Source organism: Saccopteryx leptura, chromosome 3 (assembly GCF_036850995.1).
Source record: "Saccopteryx leptura isolate mSacLep1 chromosome 3, mSacLep1_pri_phased_curated, whole genome shotgun sequence".
Lineage (NCBI taxonomy): Eukaryota > Metazoa > Chordata > Mammalia > Chiroptera > Emballonuridae > Saccopteryx > Saccopteryx leptura.
Genome location: NC_089505.1, coordinates 262,787,301 through 262,801,818, shown reverse-complemented (window position 1 = coordinate 262,801,818; position 14,518 = coordinate 262,787,301). Strand labels below are relative to the sequence as shown.

Sequence of the window (14,518 nt, the reverse complement as noted above, 5' to 3'; positions counted from 1 at the left end):
TACATAACTGTGAAGAAAGAAACAATTTACACTATGAGCAGAGTTATGTACATACACCAATAATTCCAGTAATACAACTTCAATGGCAGGAATAAATCATGTTCTATTTAAATTGCAAATTGTTTCCTAGAAGCTATCTGAATTGTCTCACTCTGAAAATAACAATTTAAAACTATAACTAAATAGTTGTAAATATAATATACATCCATATAAAACACCACAAATCAACCATAATGCAAAATTACAAATCTTCCTAATAATGCAGGATTTTATAAGTTTAATGTTATGAGTGATATTGGAAAACTACTCCAAAAAAGATCTAACAGGCACTTCGAACAGAACATCTAACCTCAAAAGATTAAGAGAAACTACAAGGAAAGTTAATAAAACCCTTGAATATTTTTTCTGTAAAGGGACATAATATAGGATCCACTGTAAAATTCAATGACTAAGTGAAAGATGACATTTTGTACTACCAAATAATTTTGTAGTAAAAATTACCCCAAAAGACCCAAAACTTGATCCACCCTCTGTACATTCTAAGAATTTATACACAGCTGTGATTACAACCTAAGTTTCATTAAGAATATGTTATATAGTATAAGGTAGTATTTAAGGAGAGATAACAGCATTTTAGTGTTTATCAATACTAAATGCCAAAGAGGTGATTGCATTAAAATGTGAAAGCCATGAAGATTTAAATAGATATATTTATACATTTTATAAATACCCCCTTGCCCCCCACACACACAAATGCATACCAAGTAATGTAAGTCAGCATTATCCATGATAAAGCAGAGAAACAATCAAAATGTATCTCAAAGATGCAAAGAGAAGCACTGGCTGAATTAAATTTTGTAACATCCTTTAGCCTAAATTCTAGCAAGAGATGGAATTAACTGAATAAATAAAAAGGTAACTAACATAGGGGATAACTACATATCAGAATAAGAATTCTATTCACTGCTAAAATGTTTTCCTCACATTCAAGCATGTAATCCAATCCCTAAGGACAAAGAAATTATACTCCTGGTCCACAGAGTTCCCACTACGCCTGACCTTTGACAATACTTGAACAACAGATGACACCTGCTTTCTTTCATGGTTAGTGTAATAGACTACTGCTTCTTTTATTGTAGAGTGAGGACCATACAAAAAGACATATATACCATGTTCAATGAAATACCACAGTTAGACTATTAATGAACAAAATATCAAAACATGGGTTTTTAGTTTTCAACAATCTTCAGCTGTTCAAATATAAATTGTAAAATAAAAATAACGGCCCTCTGCCACAAGTGATGTGGTCCTGAACAAATAATCTCTTTGTTTTCTTGGGTTCCTTACCTATAAAGTAAGAAAGTTGGGGGAAAAAAGACTGATAAAATGACTTGTCTGCAGGTATAGTCTAAAACTCCTGGGCTTATAAAAATTGTTTAAATTATAAGAAATAAGGTAGAGAAATCCCTTGAAAAAACATTTTTAAACATTTCCAAGAATGTATGTACAGGGTTCAAGGCCAGGAGTAATCCTGGCTGAATATCAGATCTCTCATCCTTTGTATTGAGAAGCTGTGCAGATTCAACGAGGAGACCTAATGATGAAGCCACTGTTCCTGCCTTCAAAGAATTTGTAAGCTAAGAAAAAGAGCCCAGACATACATGTAAATGACTGTAACAGGAGCCACAAAATGAAAACTAAGAGATGGGAGTTGTTTAAAGGAACGCTGGGTTACTTCCACCTGAAAGGATCAGTCAACACCTCAGGGACGGCTGGTCCTTTGGTAAGTACAACTTGGACAAAATGAAATGGGATGAAATGGCATTCTAGACCGAGGAAAAAAAACATGCAAGCAAACGCAAAGAACAGGCATATTCAGGGAACAAGTCCTTCAGTGTGGCTGGAGACAAAGTAATGGGAGATAGGATTGTAAAGGTTGGGACGAGACCATGGAATGCCTTTTTAAAGTCCAGGAGAGACAGTATAAACTTTATTTGAAAAGTAAGGGAAAACCCCATAAGTGCTGTAAGTAACTAGAGGAACACTCCTGCAAGATTAATATGACTATGACATAGGATTAGTGGAAAAACCAGTTGGAAGTCCTGGTGAGGAAAGGAGTACCCAGACTTGGGTAAATAAAACCGAGAGGATATCTCCACCATTGCTCTCACTACTTATCCAGACAGGACTTAAACCCCTATGTAGGAGAAAACATTTGCAAATTTACTCTTTTTAAATGTAAACCTGGTTCTCATCACTTAATATACTTAAAAACTGACGAAATAGCTATCTTAGAAAGAGTTAAAACCATCAGAAATGCACAGAGTATTTAATCTTGGCCAAGGTTTCAGGACAGACACACCATAGATTGCTCAAAAGAATTTGTACAATCGTTCTGGAGGGCAATTTTGTAACAAACGCCTAAATACAATCACCCAGCAATTTAGAAATAATCAGGGATAAAAAACCAAAGCTTTCTATACAATTATATTCATTTCAGCATTGTTTATACTTGCAAAAACTTCAAAAAAAACTTGAAAATTTAACTGTATGGGATTAGTAGTATATACTTAGAATACTCTAACAATTAAAACAATGTGGAATATTTTTAAAGGTATTTTTCCCCATTTAGAGGGAAAGAAATTATTACAGAACAAAATATACTATATTACATCCCAACACATACACACTGTTAAAAATAAACATCAAAACCACTCTGTGTGAAGTGATGAGTGTCTAAACAATGGGTTTCAACAAAATTAAGAATCGAAAGCAGAGGTCTTTCTCTAATCAATAGTTCTCTCAAATGGTTAACCGCCAACGTTCCCTTCTCAGGCATTTCTGGCATTCCCAGGGGTTGAGGAGACATTTCAAGCAGCAAGACCCCTGCTTCTCTCCACCTGAATGTCAGTGTATGTGTACACCTCTGCCCCTACATTCAGTACCCTTAAGCTTTCAAAGAAACGGAAAGTGGCTTATCAAAAGTAAAGATCAGGAAGCCTGACAAAAACCTCTCCAAGGAAGTATGTTCCAGAAATGGTCCAAAGCTACTGTTTTAAGGCATAGACAAACTGAATTATAATTCTAGAAATATTTCTATCCTACAGAAACTTCTCTCAAAGGTTGCACCTAATAGCATGTTAACTGCCAAATTTAAAAAGTACTAGTAATAATGAATAGTGTTATACATATTCCTAAAATTGAACAGGGTCCACCTGACCAGGCGGTGGTGCAGTGGATAGAGCATTGAACTGGGATGTGGAGGACCCATGTTCGAGATCCCGAGGTTCCCAGCTTGAGTGCGGGCTCATCTGGTTTGAACAAAGCTCACCTGCTTAGACCCAAGGTCGCTGGCTCGAGCAAGGGGTTACTCGGTCTGCTGAAGGCCACGGTCAAGGCACATATGAGAAAGCAATCAATGAACAACTAAGGTGTCGCAACAAAAACTAATGATTGATGCTTCTCATCTCTCTCCGTTCCTATCTGTCTGTCCCTATCTATCCCTCTCTCTGACTCTCTCTCTGTCTCTGTAAAAAAAATAAAAAAAAATTGAACAAAGTCCACAACCATTTCTCAATCATCGTATTAAACAGTTCTTCTGTATTTAACCACTTACTCCTTGAAAATTCTCTTCCTGCTTAATGCCAGTGAAACTGTACTATCCTAACTATACTTTCCTGATCTTTTCTGGAGCTTCACATCCCTATAATGTTGGTTTCAGGCTTTCCTTCATTATCTTTCTATGCAAATACAGTAGTCCCACCTTATTTATGGTTTCAGTTACCCAAGGTCAATTGCAGCCTGAAAATAATAGGAAGTTCCAAACATAAACAGTACGTTTTAAACTAGAGATCATTCTGAGTAAGTAGCATGATGAAATCTCATGCCTTCAGCTCTATCCCACCCAGGACACGAATCATCCCTTTGCCCAGCGTATCCATGTTGCATATGCCACCTGCCATTTAGTCGCTTAGTAGCCATTTTGGTTATCAGATCAAATGTGGGATCTCAGTTCATGTAACCCACATTTTACTTACTATTGGCCCCACGGCACAACAGTAGTGATGCTGCCAATTGGGGTGTGCCAAAGAGAAGCCCCCAGGTGCTTCCTTTCAGTGAAAAGGTAAATATTCTCAACTTTATAAGAAAAAATTCAGATGCTGATGTTACTAAAATCTATGGTAAGACAGAATATTCCATCTGTAAAATTGTGAAGAAAAAATAAATTTGTGCTAGTTTTGTCCTCATACCCCAAACTCCAAAAGTTATGACCACAATGCACAATAAGTGCTTAATTAAGATAAAAAAGGCATTAAATTTGTGTGTGGAAGACATGAACAGAAAACATTTCCAACTGAGAGCAACCTGTTATCCCAGAAAGCATTGCGCCCATATAAAGATTCAGCAGAGGATCCCCTAAAATGAGTGACCATGATTACATAGCTCTTATTACTGCATATTGTTATAATTATTCTATTTTACCCATCATATAATATTAACTTACTGTGCCTAATTTATAAATAAAACTTTATCATAGGTAGGTATAAGAAAAACCATAGTACTACATAAGGTTTGGTACTATCCATGGTTTTAGGCATCCACTGGGATCTCGGAATGTATTCCCACAGGGAAGTGGGGGACACTGTACCCTCGCAGTATTATTCATTTGTCTCACTTTGCATTCACTTTGCAATTCTCTATCATTAAACCTGTCATTTCTCTGAGCTGCAGAGATGTTCTATCACTACTTCTTATCTGAAGTTTCTAAAACTGAACCTGACATCATTTCTACCTAACTTTTAACTCTACTTCTACAAATACTAATATGCGATATATTAGCATTGCCAGTGTTTCACTGACAGAAATTTCGTGTTGTCCTTTGAGTCCCTCTCCCTCACCCTAGTCCCACAGATCTATGTCAAGTACTCTTTCTTTCTCAAATCTGTCATTTCCTTTTCATTCCTATTTCAGGCCAAGTTCAGGCACTATTTGCTTTAAATACGGGTACATTCTGTCTCTGAGTTCTATCCAAGTTATTTCACACAGCACCCCAGACCAGTCTTTCAAATCTATCATTTTATTACTCTCTACTTTAAAACTTCCAAGGGCTCTTTTACTTCCTTTATGATAAAGTCCAAAAACCAATATCTTCTGCAGTCTGGTCCAGAATATCTTTATAGAACCAGAGAACATTAAAACTGGAAGCCTGGAAATCATGCCCACAAGGAAACCGAGACCCAAAAGAGCAAGTGTCTTACTCCGGCCAAAATCAAAACATACCAGAACAGAAACTTTAAAACCTTCATCGATATTTCCTAAATTTGCCTGATTATAACATGAATTACACCAGGCAGCATAGTATACAGACTGCCAGGCCCTGCCTGATTTGGTAGGTCTGAGTATAATCAGAGGAATCTGTTTTTTTAAGAAGCACTAGGTGATTCTCATCTTCAGTGAAGTTGGAGTAAACCTGACCTAGATCTTACAAATCCTCTCTATTTTTTAACCATACCAATCTTATCTTTCAAATACTGTCCTATAGAGAGTGGGGCAAAAGTAGGTTTACAGTTATTCCTATGGAAAATAACACAGTAATTAATAAATACAAGAATAAACTGTTTCCCAAACTCATAACTGTAAACCTACTTTTGCCCCATCCCGTGTTCTGTCCTATCCAGAAAGCTCTACTCAGTGTCTCCGTTAATACCATGTTTAGTGGTTACATCATTCTTCTACCAACCCAAATCCTCAAATCTACCCATTCCTTATTTTGAGCTCTTCAAAACCTTTTGACTGTCTTAATCAATGCTTTCCACATAATCCCAATAATCAAGTACTATGTCGATTTCTTTTTTTATAAATATCTTGCTAAGAACAATAGAATATCTAAGATTAAAAAAATGTAAAAAAATACAAATTATTAGTATTGGTCTTAGCCTGAAAGATTAAAATGTCTTAAAAACTAGTTAATCATTGAAATAAACCCCAAAAATCCCAAATGATTTTAAACACTGAAATCAGAGTATCTCTTACTTCTTTTATATCTTTACACTTCACCGCCATTAGAGGGCTGGCTGTGTTTCAATTATGGCGCTTAAGGGGGCAGGGCACAGGGAGGGTAAAAAAAAAATGGACCTAAATATACATCTTAAAGTATACCTAGAGCCTAGATTAGATTCTTTCCTCTATTGTCACATACTTTTCATAAAATGCGGAAAAAATTCTCTCAGCTTCAGCTTCTCACTGATTTCCATTTAAGTCCTAACCTATAATCTACATTAAAATTAGCTGCTGATAAAATACTAAAATATAACTTCACCAATGAATCAGAAAAATCAGTAAAGTTAGTCTTACCAAGCAGAAAAGCCAAAGACAAACACTAAAAAATATTAGTCCATTAGATTTACATACAAAATGAGGCTCCCTAGAGATATTTAAGAGTAAATCTGAGCCCTAGTCGTCTGGCTCAGCAGTAGAGCATAGGCCCAGCGTGTGGTAGTCCTGGGTTCAATTCTCAGTAGGGCACACAGGAGAAGTGCCCACCTGATTTTCCACCCTTCCCCCTTCTCCTTTCTCTCTGCCTCTCTCTTCCCCTCCTGCAGTCAAGGCTCCATTGGAGCAAAGTTGGCCTGGGCGCTGAGGATGGCTCCATGGCCTCGGCCTCAGGCGCTGGAACGGCTCCGGTTGCAATGGAGCGATGCCCCAGATGGGCAGAGCACCGCCCCCTGGTGGGCATGCAGGGTGGATCCTGGTTGGGCGCATGTGGGAGTCTGTCAGCCTCCCCACTTCTCACTTCAGAAAAATACAAAGAGTGAATCTGATTTTATATATAGTGCCTAAAAATAAAATGAATATCTAGTATAATATGGACTACTCTGGATCTTAATTTTTCCTGTCACAACATACCTTTAATTAGTTCAGCAAGAACTTAGAAAGTTTTATTAAATGGTTTAAGACTTATTACTATAGAGCCTTAATAGCTGCAGAATAGACTCTGATGTGACTTTCCACCTATTTTTAAATATTACTACTATTTTTTATTTATCAAAAACTAGTGCATCAATTCACCTTTCACTTTGCAATATAATGTTCAGAAGGATGAAGAAAGGAAAATCTTTTTTATCAAATTCACATGTAAAGAGACCATAAAGGTAAAAATGCAACGCTGTGTTATTTTCAATTCTGTACGTTATATCTCAATATTAACTCAATATTAAACTCAAATTTTCCCCACATTTCCTTATTGAACAAATTTTTTAAGGATATTGTAAAGGTTACTGGAATTAGCTCCCCATGTTGCTTTTAGAATCATTATGACCAATCCTGCTGGCATTCTGCTGTAGAAGGATTTTTTAAATTATAAATGTTGAATGTCTCCAGAAAAAAACTGCTTGTGTGGAATGTCTACTTGAATTACTTAATAGCTCTAATAAATCTTGAGATAACTTATATTTTGTGGTCAGATATCCACAAAATATTTTCTATATTTTTAAATGGCACATTTAACCACCTACATAATACTTTTAAAATATTCATTAGAGTCAATATTTTACCAGTTATGGGCTTACATTCTTACACAATGATCCACTGAGAATTGAAAGGATAGGCTTTCAAGGGAGAGGAAAGAGGATCAAGATCAATGATTATTACGAGGACAAAGGTTAGTGATTTAAATATAGACATGCATTGCAAACTACCGTGTATGCACTTTAATGTTTTCAAGATATACAAAAATATAATTAAAAGGAGGCTGGTAATTTTAAAGGCTCAATAAGATTCTCAAAGAAGAAAACAGGCTTAGTGCAAATGCAGTATCTTGCTACCTACAAGCCTTTGGATAGGATTTCAACTACACCAAGTCTGCTTTTTAAAAAAATACTTAGTCACAGAAAATACGTCATTGTGGAATACAAATATAGCTAAGTAGACTTATCACACCAAAATGACCAACAGATGAAATATACATTGAAACTGTACTTTTAAAAATGGAATTAAATAGAACCTCATCAACTATAGGATTGCTATGACTAAATCAAATGCTAATAAAACAGAACAGCATATTTTCTCATACAAAACCCAATGTAAAAACACATTTGTAATAGCTGTTTTAATCCTTTCCTCTTAAACCTTTCACAGGTTTCCCTTTCACTCCAGTTTAAATTGCAAAGCGTACTCCTAGAAATGTACTGCTGGCCAAAAAAAACTAAATAGAAGATTAAAAAGCAGATATACCCTTTTCCTTCCAATTTTTCTTCTGACCGTCCATCTCTTGTCACGATCTGCCCTCCAGATGCAATTATCAATTATGCATACCAACAGAAGAGCTGTAACTGCAAAAATCTACCCCCTGAGACATGAAATAGCCGTTTCCTCAACCGAAGCCTGCAGTCTCCTCTACTGCACAACTGCAGCAAGTCTGGTCACCTGACGTCTTCTGGGTGTGGAGCGTCTGACGCAGTGCAATCTGTAACTAGGCTACTAATACTCAGGCACTACTGCCTTCCTTCCGTTTATTGTTCTAGTCCCTTTGCTTGCTGCTCAAACCAAATGGAGCCACTTTTGCAGGGGGGAAGGGCAGCCTACCAAAACAAAGGAAAGACAAGAGGGTTTCTCTTTTAGCAGCTAACCAATGAAATGTATTTGAAGTACACTTAAGGCCACGTACAGTTCTTGGTTTTGTTTTGTTTTGAGAGATGGGTAAACTATACTGCGGTTTTCAGTTACATTTAAAACTCTAAAATCAGTTGTTACCTTTTAAGATAAAAATGGACTGACTGCAAAGCTTATTCATAGAAATACATTACCACATAATTTTCAAGGCTCAGTAAGATTTCTATTAAGAATATTAAAAAGTTACCCTAGTCCTTAAATATTTCTTCTGACCATCCACCTCATCATAATCTGCCCAATTATCGCTATGCATACCAACAGAAAAGCTGCAATAGCTTTTATTTCAAGGGTAATAGCTTGTATTTCAAGTCAGGAAAATGCATCTCTTTATACTTTCTCCTAAGTTTATTAAGGTTTAAAGCATTCAGCATTTTGCACCCCTATGAGAGTATAAGCAGAGAACCACAAAGTCAAATTATTTATTTAGTATATGGTACTTTAATAGAAAAAAAGTTTTTATTCAATTGCAACAATCTCATCTTCCTAATGCAACGCTATTTTTTCTTCTTCTATAATTATGGAAATTCAGTTACAAATATACACTTATTCTAGATCATCACCTGCTCTAACTCAATCTTTCAATAAATATTAGACATCACTGCAGAAACTATTAATAGATTCTGAACTTGAAGAGAAAATTCACATGTTAACTATATCATCTGCCCTGGGAAAATGATATATGACCAAATTAAATTTTACTGATAAAAACAAATCTGTGTACAGAATTTCTAAAATTTATGTTCAACTGTATAAAATTGGCATTAATTCCAATGCAGAATAGGCCATACATCATGACAAATAAGCTAAAATATTTTAAAATATGTGGTATGAAGTATAAGATATACAGCCTATGTACATACAAAAGGACATATTTCTCAAGATGACACGGCAACATTAAATAGGTATAATATTTTCTCGATCTTGCTGTAAAACTGTGTGAGCTGCAAAACCCTACAAAATCCTTAATATTAGAAGTAGCCTATCTGCCTAACTTTAAACTTGAATAAAGCAAAGCAATTTTTAAAGAGAGTCCACTATTCTCTGCTCAAGAGTTAATATTTAACTTTAAACTTTATTCACGGGACCCTTGCATAATGTGATATTTGAGAAACCTGTCACCAAATCATATCATAGCTGAATATGTTTGGCCCCTAGATACAACAGTTTCAAATCCAAAACTATTCAGTAAGTACAAAATATTTCCTAATAATGAATCCCATAAAATGAAAGGCCAATAATTATTTTAGCATTAGAATAAAGCATTCAAAAACAGTTTTCAAGTCAGAGATTACTAAACTAACAGGAGAGGGGATAAAAAGATTTCTTGAGATAAGGGGTATTTACAATTTATATTATTCATATCTTCTGTTACTTCATTTGACAATTTTAAAAAATAGTGCAATGCCTGGCTTGCGGTGGCACAGTGGATAATGTGTCGACCTGGAACGTTGAGGTCACCAGTTCCAAGCCCTGGCTTGCTGGGTCAAGGCACATGTGACAAGCAATCAATGAACAACTAAAGTGAAGTAACTACGAGTTGATACTTTGTGCTCCTCCCGCCCCCTCTCTGCTCTCCCTCTGTAAAATCAATAAAAATCTTAAAAATATATATAAAAAAATAGTCCAAGAGGGCAAGAATGTGTAATAATACCTATTCATCGAAACATTAAATATATTTAATAGCTCCCTTGGAAGATAGGAGTTCTGGAAATTTGATCTTACATAGTGATACCTAATTCTTTAGTTTATACAGGCTTTGCAATTTAGGCTATTAAGCTTACAGGGAAAACTAATTCATATAAATTAACTGACATTTTGCCCATTTCTTTCTTAGAAAAGTTTAAAACTAGAGTTGTTTTAAGTTTGGTAAACTAAGCAAAAAGTGCCTGAATTTGAATTTTGATGAGACAAATTAAAAATATAAAGCCATGTGGGCTATGCTTACTGTAAGGATCAAATGAATTAGTGAAAGCAAAAGGCCGTAGGACAGTGCCTGACAAAAAGTAGGTCCTATGCAAGTGCTAGCTATGTACCATTAGTATTATTATGCTAAAAATTACAGTACTACAAGGGGAGATGGCCCTGAAAACACATCTAAGTAACCCATACAATAAGCCATCTAATTCTAGGCAATAACCCAATACGTTTTGAATCAGAAGTGCCTATACACACTCAAATTATTGTTCTTTGGTATATAGTTCTTATTCTCCAGCTGAGAAAAATTTATATATTGGTAGTTTATATAATTCCTATGCCACATTAAATCCTAACTTCCTTGGAAAAGAAAGGACCTAAATCTGTTTAAAAAAAACAATACATTTATTTTGTTTTCCTTCAAATATTTAATAAAATTTTTTTTCAATGACAATTTTCAAATAAAACAGATACATCCTAATGTGCAAAACAGCACTCTGATTATTTGGGAGGCTATTTCCTCTGAAAAGGGAGGATTCCAAAGGTGGGGACAACAGAAGAGAGCTTTAATGCAAATTAATAAAGGGCTGTCTAAATTCTGATGTCCTACTGCATATTACTGGAAGGGGGAGGGAGGAAATAGTCTCCTGTTACTGAATTCACAATCAGCCTTACACAAAACTTTTGAAATAAACTGTGTTCAAAGTTCTCGCTAGGCAAATTTCCACTCCCCAACACCCATTATCCCAAGTACTTCCCCCAAGCATGACAAAAACCAATGAGAAACAATTCCTCAAGACATCCCCAACTCCTAACCATGCTCTAAAATTTCTATTCTTTCTCTTAACCTCTTATCTCAAATCAGAACTCTCATTTTCATAGTACACTTACCTTATTAGTAGAAAAATTACATGATTATATCAATTCCTATGAAAGAATAAAAAAACTCCTTTCTCTACAACCCCCTCACATTGTGTGTGCGTGCGTGCGTGCGTGTGTGTGTGTGTGTGTGTGTTTGGTTTGTTTGTATGGCAGTGGCAGGACTGCAGACATCAGAAGGCTGTATCTTGGAATAGGCAGCAATATGTAAGCTGTAGTTCTTTCTGCCTAGACAGTTATACCAATATTCTTTCCTCTCCATTTCTTTCCTTCCTCTTCTTCTGATCTCCAGAAAAGCTCAGGTTTCGTTTTGCTTTGTTTTCTTTACAATGTTTAGGGATAAAAGGAAATAAAGTGGAAAGATGCAGTCATTTTGATTTAAAGCACTACTCTAAATTGAGGGTTGCTTACATACAATTTTTGATAGAGAAAATAATTATTTCCACTTTCAGCAGTAGAAAATAGCATTTTAAAAAATAAACAATTATAACTATACAGTATTTTTGACCCTATTTCAAAATTTAATCTGAAGTATGAAATTAACCATATGTCTCATTACTGGAAAGTATTAATATTAGAACACCAATGTTTAATATGCTGTAATGTAATGCCCTCTATGGACTAAATTATAGCAGTTCAACATTAGCTACTGAATTGAACCATGAGACATGCAGAAATATATACTTTAGTCTAAAAAATGAGTGACAATACAAGTTAAAATGGCAAAAAAATGAGCATTTTAGCCTAAACAATTTCATGTTGCTAAAAAATGAATATTAAAATCCATAGAAAGAAATTAAAAGTGATATTCAATGAGAACTAAAAAAAAGCTGACTTCTTGTATTATCTAAAATAAACAGACAGATGTTTCAAAAGAGCCAAAGCATTTTTAAATTTGGAATTTAAAAATCAATAATTTTTAGGCTCTGAAACCTTAAAACCTTTAAGTTTTCATTAAAGTACACAGGTTTGGAGGAATCTTGAAGGTTATTTCATAATGTTTGTAACAGCATGATTCTAGCATTTGTTTCAGTACAATGTGTCAAGGTTCAAAATCCTTTTATAAAGTCATTTTTAATGAGAAGCAAATATTCACAACTCACTAAATTTCTCTGTCCAACTGAATATATTCTATATGGCCACTTATACAGCATTCCACAGACCTCATTTTCTATCTGCAACACTAGATGGCACCAACACCCAGAGCACAATCGGTTGTCCGACCCAAGGCACGCAGCCTGGCAGTGTTCTATTTTCTGTGTTCCCTGTAATCTTTGTTCCCTAGGATTATTTACTGGTACTAGGAAACTAGACCAAAGTATGATGGGAATAGGAAAACAACTTCACCACCAAAAGAGCATGTGAGATTAAATTATCTCTGACCAGAATTCAAAATCAATTTTAAATAAATCAGAAATGTAAAAATGAATCTATAAATCATAGTTACAGATTTTCCTATCTGAAAATTTAAAATGACCACTGAAATGTAAAGCAAAATAAATAATCTTTAGAAAACTGAGGGAAAACTAACATGACAAGAGCTTACATCCTTTGTGTATAAGGAACTCTCAAAATCAGAGATGAACATCTAAATTTAAAAATGGGCAAAAGATATGAACAGGCAATTCACAAAATACCCCAAATAGCCAATAAGTATATGGAACATGTTACCTTCACTACTAATCAAAGATCAAAACAGCAACATACCACTTGAACCTATCAAACAAAAAGATTTTTTAAATGGCAAGTACTGAACATCTAAATGAATACATAACTAAATTATAATAAGTGACTCTAGCAAAAAGCACTACATATCTACTTGAAACCAGAAGACTTACTATCACTGCACTTCATACCCATGTACCTAGGGTTTTATCTCTAGTGATTTATGGGAAAGAATAATTCAGAGATATGTAACCCATATTTGAATATAAAGAGGTTAGTAACAGAACTACTTATAAATTAAAAAGTTGAAAATCTAAGGGTCCAACAACAGCCAACTAATTTGTTAAATTACAGTATACAGTCAATACCAAGGAATAGCTTAATGCTATTAAAGCATTAAAAAAGTCATACAGCAGAGGAATAAAGATATAGAAAAGTTAAAAAAAAAAAGATATAGAAAAGTTACCATTAGATATTACTAACTTTTTAAAAAGTTATAAACAATATGTAAAGTATAATCCCAGTCTGGTAAAACACTTATTTTTCAGTACATTTGTAAAGTATACATATGCACAGAATACAGACTAAAAGAGCATGTTCTAAAATATTAACAATGATTATGTCTGGACAATACAATTACAAATTATTTTTATCTCAATATTTTTTCTACTTTTCAGCATTTACAGTGAGCATTTAGTACTTCAGACTGCTTCATATTCTGTTTCCCTGAATTTGCTGATAGTTAGCAGATCCTTGAGAGAGTCTAACTACTAAAACTGACATATTTGCCCAAGATCAGACAGCTAATAAGCATTAAAACCAGGATTAGAAGAACTAAGGTCTGTAAAATGCTCAAGATAATAGTTCTTTCAACTATGTTTATATTTAGTAGTATCTATCTTTCATGGTAGATTAAAAAAATAAATATTTTATGTTTATTTTCAATCTGTATTAAGCCCACAGTAAGCACTAAATGAATCCTCAACTACTGACAATGCCACATATTTAAGAAAATATAATGAGTTCCTTTATTAACAATAGTCAGTTTCTAATTTAGCTACATTGTACATTTACTAAAAGTCTTCCAATTAAAGGTATTAATCAATTACACATTTTAATTTTTTATGAATACTTAATTGCTTATATCAGATAAACTGCTCACAGTCATAATCAAAGTCCAACTAATAATTTTTTTTTTTTTTTTTGCATTTTTTCTGAAGCTGGAAACAGGGAGAGACAGTCAGACTCCCGCATGCGCCCGACCGGGATCCATCCTGCACGCCCACCATGGGGCGATGCTCTGCCCACCAGGGGGCGATGCCCTGCCCATCCTGGGCGTCGCCATGTTGCAACCAGAGCCACTCTAGCGCCTGAGGCAGAGGCCACAGAG

General features: G+C 34.9%; 1 protein-coding gene across 3 annotated transcripts in view; it reads right to left on the bottom strand.

Annotated features, from left to right (window-relative positions):
- Window positions 1-14,518, bottom strand: part of RTN4 (reticulon 4) — an 84,834-nt gene that overhangs the window by 27,841 nt on the left and 42,475 nt on the right. The window contains exon 1 of one of the 3 annotated variants that reach the window (XM_066378257.1): window positions 8,233-8,466. The exons of the other annotated variants lie outside the window; for them this stretch is intronic. Coding sequence (XP_066234354.1) covers window positions 8,233-8,266 — 34 coding nt within the window. The 5' untranslated portion in view covers window positions 8,267-8,466. Of the gene's footprint in view, window positions 1-8,232; window positions 8,467-14,518 lie in introns of those variants that run through there. 3 annotated transcript variants of the gene reach the window in all.